Source organism: Oreochromis aureus, linkage group 9, assembly GCF_013358895.1.
Source record: "Oreochromis aureus strain Israel breed Guangdong linkage group 9, ZZ_aureus, whole genome shotgun sequence".
In the NCBI taxonomy this organism is placed as follows: domain Eukaryota; kingdom Metazoa; phylum Chordata; class Actinopteri; order Cichliformes; family Cichlidae; genus Oreochromis; species Oreochromis aureus.
Window position 1 is genome coordinate 32,451,753 of NC_052950.1, and position 8,450 is coordinate 32,460,202.

General features: G+C 36.0%; 1 protein-coding gene across 1 annotated transcript; it reads left to right on the forward strand.

Moving 5' to 3' along the window:
* The first annotated feature begins 434 nt into the window (after positions 1–434).
* On the forward strand, positions 435–6,333 carry LOC116320871 (programmed cell death 1 ligand 1-like). The gene is made up of 6 exons (XM_031740596.2): positions 435–563; positions 1,846–2,160; positions 2,951–3,214; positions 4,700–4,843; positions 4,921–4,951; positions 5,290–6,333. The coding sequence occupies exons 1-6, from the start codon at positions 479–481 to the stop codon at positions 5,363–5,365; spliced, it is 915 nt and encodes a 304-aa protein (XP_031596456.2). The 5' UTR covers positions 435–478; the 3' UTR covers positions 5,366–6,333.
* Positions 6,334–8,450: the final 2,117 nt, after the last annotated feature.

Below are 8,450 nucleotides of genomic sequence, written 5' to 3' on the forward strand. Positions count from 1 at the left end.
TTGATCACTCAATTGTAAATATCAAGGATTAACAGAGGTGATTATAAATAAATATCAAGAAAATTGACAAGAATATGTCAATATCCACCAGAGGGGGTGTTCACCCAGGGCACCAAACAGGCTAGGACCACCACTGCCTGAGTAAGAGAACCCAGGCCAAGTCCAAGGCTAACATCACATCCACAATTCTACAATATGAATGAAAATGCCAATTGTTTGGTTCTTTTTTATTCTTATTTACTCAAACATTTTTTTTATTTATTTATTTATTTTTTTTACAGCTTTTCTCTTTGAACAGTTTCTTACATGAATACTGTGAGTAGTTGTGGACTGGCTCAGTTTGTCACAAGAAAAATATTTTAGACATTTATGGTATGAAGGGTGTGAATTTTTTCACAGTGAATGCCGTATGCAACCAAACCAGCTGGGTCAGATTTTACTTTCGCTCTTCACCTTTTGAGCACTCAGGTATTGTAGTATGAAACGGAGCAGGATCATGGCTGGGATCAAAGGTCTTGTGTTTTTGGTGGTCCTGACTTTCCAGTGGACTCATGTAACAGGAGGTGAGTGAGATCTTCTCTACACATATTACGGATTCCAGTATAAATAAAAATCAAGGTTATGTGGTTGGGAAAGCCAAATACAGGAGGAATGTAAGTGTGTATGGGTCAGTGTAGGTGCTTAAGGGAAATCTCTTTTTGTTTCTTTTTAATCATCAGTATTCAGTGAAGCAGGGATATGGTTTACACAATGTTTGACAATAGTGTGTTTGTTCTCACAGTCAGCAGTGAGGATTTAATCAAACATACACAAAGATAAAATATAAATCGAACAAACCCTCAGTGTACCTGTGTGAAGTTTATAATTAAAGCAAAGCACTGGTATGTGTTGACTGCATGGCTCATGTTCTCACTGGCAGGTCGTCAGGTATTATTTTAATTAAAGAATAATTTAAATACAGACAGCTTTTACTGTAACTCTATCTGCAACATTTAATTATATTTAATTTAAAACATCTGATATTTATATTTAGTTACAAAAAACACAGGAGTTAATGATGTTACGTTTATAAAATAAACCTGTTCTTAGCTCTTAGAATTTTAAAGGACTGTCAGAGAATCTGTGAGTAACCTGTAAGTAATCCAGAGCAGGAAATAGAGCCAGATATCAGTGTTGTTTTTTTTTCATTCCACAGATTTTTTTTTGTATTGTGTTTCCATAAATGACTTTATTTAAATGATTTTATTTCTCATAATGTTATGAGAAATAAAACAATCATATATGACAAATTTATGTTTGAGGTGTAATTTCTCCAGCTTATTGACTTGAAAACAACATTTTTAGCTTCTCATTTTACCGCTGTATTTTAGTTAAATTGTGCTCTCTTTATTTTCTGTTCCATTAACCTTGTTCTCAAAGTCCTCCTGGAGTGTTTAAGCATGAAGTCTGTTACAGTTCAAAAATCAATGGACCCGCTTTTCTTTGATATTAATGACATATGGACTTTAAAGACAGGCCCTATTTAAACATATTTTTTTATCACCAGCAAAAAAAGAATATATTATTTACATACTTTTACATACTTTTCTTGTTTTCTGCACAACACAAAAAAGATGACATTTGAAAAAAATGATTTAATCAAAGATGGCACACTGGTGCTACGTGATTGGGTTAGAGTTTCCTGGTGCAGAAAAATGTTAAGAGGCTTTAAGGGAGAGAAAAGATTTTAATTCTGCAACATTTAAGTTGGTGGTCGGGCTTCCAAGGTGGAGGAGGGCGCATTTTTTAGTTCTTACCTTCCAGAAGGGTTAAACGTTGATGATGTGTCTCTGTCTGTTGTTGCAGATACTGAGGTGTCCTGCATTTTCATGGAAAGCTGCATGTTACCGTGTAGCTATGGTGGCAGAGATGTAGTCATCCACTGGATTCAGGTATCAACAGGAGACATTACTGTCCACTCATTCTACCACAACCAAGATCAGCTGGAACGTCAGAACCAGCACTTCAGAGGCAGGACATCACTGTTCAACGACCAGATCTCCACAGGAAACGCCTCACTGCAGCTGACAAAGGTGGAGGTTCAGGATGAAGGCAAATACAAGTGCTACATCAGCACCATCGATGGAAACAAGGAGTCATTTATCAACCTAAAGATAGATGGTAAGAGACAAATTCAGTGTTGAACTGACAGAGGAAACCAACAATCATTTATTAACCTAAAGATACATTGTAAATACATACACAGTGCAATTATTCAAGAAATCTGTGTTCTCTGTTGTTTGGTTTTGTTTTTTGGTATTTGTTAATTAGAAAATTTCATACTATTGTCTATAGTTTATGTCTATTGCTAATTTGTGCCAGACTATTTACACTTTTATGCACAGAAATTTGAATTTGAAACTATGAATACCATGCTCTATGTACTTATACAGTTGTTAGTTCAGATTGTGATCAGAATATGAGGATGTGATGTTATTTATTCAGGGCTGAGTGGTACTCCATCTGTAGATGATATATATGTATGAAAACTGCAAATCACCAATAACACTAAACAGTGCAATCTTAAACATTCAGACTGAAAAGCTAGTAAAATATTTATATTCATATTTACATTCGAGCATCATAAAATTTAATATTTATTAGAGCTTTTCCTTTTTTACCCTGGTAGCTTCAAACATGTGTGGGAAAAGCAACCATGATAATAAATCTTTCTGTTGTCGAACATGGATCCATATAATGAAAAAAGCTTCCACAGCATGAAAAGATCTGCTGCTCACAAAAAGCTGATTCAAAACACCTCATAGAACTTACACAGATACAAAAAATGAAATCCTTGTTCTTGTTAACATTGATCATATTTTGATTTAAATATCAGTTTCATTCCCCTGCATAAAAAACTTCTAAAGTAAAATATGTGAACATAAAACATGTTTGTTTTCTGCTTTTGCAGCTCAGATCCAAAAAGTCAACATTCAGCAGGTAGGAAACATCATCACCTGCAGCTCAGAGGGCATCTACCCTAAACCTGAACTCACCTGGTCCACCAGTCCTCCATCCAACATAACTTCCAAAGACATCACAGTCCAGCCGACTGAACAGCTTCTTTACAACATCAGCAGCTCTTTGATCGTTTCAGACAGTGAGACTGATTTAGACTACAGCTGCACCATCAGCACTCGCAGAAACAGAAAGAAAGCAACTTTATTTAAACCAGGTAAGGATGCAAAGTTATTAATACTAACAATAAACATTTACAACAGTATTTTATGACAGCTTCAGCTACTATTTTTTTATATCATTTAATAAGTATGATCTAACAAAATATGATGCATGTTGGATTCCACTAAAAATTATATTAAACAATTTAATAATTAATCAGTTTTAGTTTTATTAGTTCCAAAGTCCAATTTTGAGTCATTTTTCAGACAGAGGGGTGAAGCTGCAACAATGTGGTCAAGTAAATGTTATCTATACAGTCCAGGACAGTGGGTTGAGCTCATCTACTCCAGAGGAAGAGAGTTTGGTATTAATGTACACTCATTACATATTTAAAATATGCTTAGTCCATTCATATACATCTAAATGTAAATATTTGTTTGCTGAGGTCTTTTTGTAGGAACTTTAGTCAGTATTTATTGTTCCCACTAAGGCATTATGGTCGTGGGCTGGGTAGTACTTCCACTTTATGCAGGAGGGTTCTGGGTTTGAATCTGAAGGTTGTCTGAGGATTTTGAAGAGGTGTGTGAGGAGGAAGTTTTCTTTCATGTTTGAAGCAAATTAAGATATAAGGGGACATCCTGTCAGTGACCAGAGAAGACAGCTTTTCAGCTTACACATCTGATAAACATACTTCACATACACAGAGTACAGCTGAGGTCCATGGAGACCATAAGAATGTTTTACAGTGAGATGAAAACTTAATTTTTTTCAAATTATTATAAGTTGTTAATAATGTTGTCTAAGGAAAAAATGATTAGTATTAATATCTTTACAAAGTGACAGTTAATTTGCATTTAGTGTAAACCCTTTCTTTAACACTGCTTGCAGTTTTTGTCCAACAGGCAGTCCAAGTCTATTCACCATCTTTTGATTCTGGTATTAGTTTTAATTAACTCCAAGTAAAATTATTTGTCTCGAATTTATATGATGATACTAGTCTGGGTCATTTCACCCCAATTTATAATAATTGAAAAAACACACAATAAACAGACCACAGATGTGATCTCTCCAGTATGCCCCGGGTCTGCAGCAGGGCCTACATTATTTGCCTGAAACATATTAGCAGGCATTTTTTTAGTAAAGAGGAGTAGTAGTTCTACTGTGAGCCTTCCCAAATGACCAAGTTCTACAACCTGCTTCTAAGCCAGAGACTGGACCCACTTCAGAGGAAACTAATTTCCACTGATTTTATTCACAATCATAGACCTTAAGTCTCTACACACAGGTGGTGCCCATAGCTTCAGATAGGAACATATATTGGGCTGTAAACTGACAAAGTTATATGAACAAAACTAGAGTTACTAAAAAGTACTAAAAACAACTAAAGATAAGAACATACTAGAGCCAGTGGTAGCACACACATTTGCCTCCTGTCCTGTGTTGCTCAGGACATGCTGGCATGTGACAGGAAAAGCAAACAGTTGTTACCTTACTGTCTCTGTCTTGAAACTGAAGAGGGTTTTCTTTTTCTTTTTTAAAGATCCAGCAAATGACAGTCCTCAGAGTCCGAATTCAAACCAGCTGAGAGCCACCAGAGGAGGGATCATTGGAGGACTTTTTGTTATAGCAGCATTAGCAGTATTAGCAGTATCAGCAGCAGTCCTGTGCTGGAGTAAAAAAAAGGGTAAAACTGAGTTCTGCCTTTATTTGTAAATTTTATTTTGTGTGTTTGTACTAATATTGTTGTTTTTCTAAATACAGATGTTTCCTCAGCTCTCCATACTAACCAAGAGTAAGTACATGCAATGCATCGTAATGAATTACAACACTGTACAAATGACAGTATATAAAATAACATATTAAAGGACAGAATTGCCATCATAAAATTAAAACCTTTTTTTTTTTTTTTTTTACAAAAAGCCTTCATCATCTCTTTAATTAACAACAGAAGTTTCACCGTCAGAATAAAGTTGAACAACATTCAGAATATGAAAACATTGAGCTCAATGAAAGCAGAATTAAACAGAATATCAAATTAAGAAAATGTTGATTGATGTGATGACTTATTTTTCTCTGTACGGGTGATGTTTTTTCAATAATGAATATATGTTTTCATTTCCATTTTATTAGGTCAACCAATACATCTGACACCAAACAAGCAGCTTCCTTTGAACAACTGCTTCTGTCAAGTAACAATTACAGTTAAGATAGGTGGAAACAAAAACCTTCCCTATCCTCTGTTCTGGATATAAAGGAATAAATGATGGACAGAAGATTTCAATGAATTCCAGAGCAAACACATTTTGTCTCCCAGCAACTAAGAACAGAACAGTTACAATTCCTTTGTGATCTCAGGGAAGTAAACACAGACCAGCATTAAGTTGGAAGCTAAAATCATTTTGGCTGTCAGCTCAGCAAAGCAGGAAGTTTAACAGATGAACAACTACAGAAGAAAACCTTCACATCTGTGATTTGGAGCTGTTACTGGGAACACTGTCGCTGAGGAACAAGAACACTGAAAGCATGCTTCACATTTTCTACACTGCAAACAAAGATTTTTTACTAGCAGACTCCGGCTCTTGAAGTACAGCATGTTTTTCTCTCTCCTCCTCAGAGCAGACTGAATGTTTATTTTATAATATAACCTAAATATTTTAATATCCATCCCTGCTGTTTCCTGCTTGGAGTCTTTGACAAACTGAATGATGAAAAAGAAGGAAACATGCTGAAAATGTGGAAAGAAAAACTTGAGTTTAGTTTAGTTTTAATTATTATTTTTTTTTAACTATAGTTGCAAGGAAATAAATATAGAGTAAAATGTATTGATGTATTTGTGCGGCTAAATCAGGGGTCAGGGCCGACTGTATATATTGTTGTTGTTTTTTTTACCTTTGCACTTTGTATAAACAACTATAGTGTGTTGCTTATGAAATCCATGAAGTGCTACAGAGAAAATGAAATTGTATTTATTTAATGAACACATTTTGAACTCTTAAAAAATAATAACAAAAAAGAAATACAAATAAAAAGCTGAACTTAAATTATCCATGTAGCAAACAAAAACTGTGGTGAGCAGTCATCCTTATATCGCCTTTGGGCTTTCGGAGCCTGTAGCAGAGCCTTGACCTGAATTTAAAAAATACATTGGAAAAAAAGCACTATGTCACTAAACAATGAAAAATAAATATTTCCAAAATAGTGGCATGAATATGTATTTTACCTGGTTAATGGGACTTCTGCTCCTGAACCTCTGTGCACAGCGTCTGCAAATCGGGACTGTACGAAGTCACTTTCATCTGCGCTGGATTGCATGCTGTCATCTGTGAGGTGTGAGCGGTGTTTATTTTTAACATAGTTCATGGTGGAGAATAGCTGCTGCATATGACTCCAAATGCATATTTCTTCATGTTTATGTGTTGAGGATGGCGTTCCATGTTTCAAACACAAGTTTGTCTGGTCTTGGAAGGATCACAGTATTACTCCATTTGTCATTCTGACACAATGTTCTGACACAAAACTATAACACAAATAAGAAAAACTGCAATTAAATACTTATAATTTATTTTCCCTAGCCACGTGGCATTTTAAAATTTGAATCAGATTTATGTCACCTTTTCTATAGCTCTATAGATTAAAAAAAATCTAGTTCTGTTCATTAAATTTTCTGAACTTTTCACTGTGACCTGCGCTTGACTCCTCAGTCGTATCATAATCAGATTACTTTATTAATCCCTGAGGAAATGACATGGGTTACAGTTGCTCCGAGACAGTAACAGTAACAGACTAACTGTCATGCTTCTGGGTTGTGTGATCCAGTGTTTTTGTGTTTCATTGTATTTTGATATTCATTGTTTATGTTTTGGTTCATTTAGTCTTTGTTAGCTCCTAGGTTGCCTAGTAACAGTTCTTTTTTCCCTATGACTCCTTTGTGCCATCCCCCCCGTGTTAAGTTTCCTGATCGCCATGTTAAGTCTTCGTCTGTTAATCTGTCATGTTTTATGTCCACGTTTTCTATGTTATAAAGCTCGAGTCATGTCTGTGTCTCTGTGCCTGCCCTGGTCCCACGGGTGGCCTGTGCTTGTGTGTGTCTGTCATACTTCCTGTGTTACGTTGAAGGTACGCCTTGTGTCAGTATATTCACTTTCATGTCCTCCCTGTCTTGTCATCTTGTCCTCAGCTGTGTTCCCCTTGTGCTCCCATGTCTCTCATTACCTTCTGTGTATTTGTGTCAGTCTCCATCTGTTCCGTGTCGCATCATCTCAAAGTGTTGTGTGTGTTTCCTTGTGGTTTCCCTGTGTCTCCTTGTGCCCTAGCTTTAGTTCATCCCTTTTGGCTTTGTTTTGTATCACCCTTTGCCTTTAATAACATTTTGAAGTGGGGAAACCAAGAGGTAGAAGCAGCATTGTAAAACATGCTGGAATTTAGTCTGTGGAAGACGGACTGAGTTACCCCAAGGAGAGATTCAGGTTGTTTGTTTTTGTTGGGTGTTTTTTAGCATGGTTTTAGGATTGTCTAACAAAAGTATAAAAAAAGACAAAAGTAGCCTGATATCAGACAAAACTGAAGTAAACATGAAAGAACAGTAACTCTTGCCTGTATATGAGTTGAGTTGCTATTTTATCACACGATGAAGCATAGAGCCTCATTCCTATTTGTTCCAATTTATTTTCAGTACGTGGTTCTTGATTTTTTGTCTTTTCCTTTGCATAAATAAATACATCTTGCCAGGGTTTAGGGTTCAATTATGGCTAAAACAGTGCAATTTGGTTCATAAAATACACTACTAGGCATGAAAGTAGCTTTGTGCTCGAAAATGAAAATGAAAAGAAAGGGGTTGACAGAGTTTAGAGGCAGGGTCTGTGACCTGCCATGTCTGTCCAGCAGTATTCTGCTAATGCATGCTGAAATTATCTAAAATCTCCTGTTTGACAATAACTGCTATGCAAAAATGCTCACCCGACTAGCATCCAACTCCATCTGATTCCATGAAGTCTGGATAACAACTGTTGACTAACAGTAGATGTAGCCACTGTGACATCACTTATTTACTAATGAAGTCCAGTTTGGGGCCCAAATAAAAGAAATGTATGTAATATGTGTCAGGGTTCCTGGGTCAGTGACCCAGTGTTTTCAGTTTGTTCAGGTTCAGTTTATTTTGTCACTCGTTCTCATTTCCTGTTGTTCTGTTCATGTTACTTCCATGTATCATCAGTTCAATTATGTTCAGCTGTTCACTCACCTGTCTCCAATCAGTCATTATTCAGCCGATGTATTTAACTCCTCAGTTTCAT

Bases quoted from the DNA above. Each gene is read 5' to 3' on its own strand.
- LOC116320871 (XM_031740596.2), top strand. From the start codon at position 479: ATGAAACGGAGCAGGATCATGGCTGGGATCAAAGGTCTTGTGTTTTTG. The intron at 564-1,845 runs GTGAGTGAGATC...CTGTTGTTGCAG, and splicing joins GTGGACTCATGTAACAGGAG to ATACTGAGGTGTCCTGCATT. The intron at 2,161-2,950 runs GTAAGAGACAAA...CTGCTTTTGCAG, and splicing joins TATCAACCTAAAGATAGATG to CTCAGATCCAAAAAGTCAAC.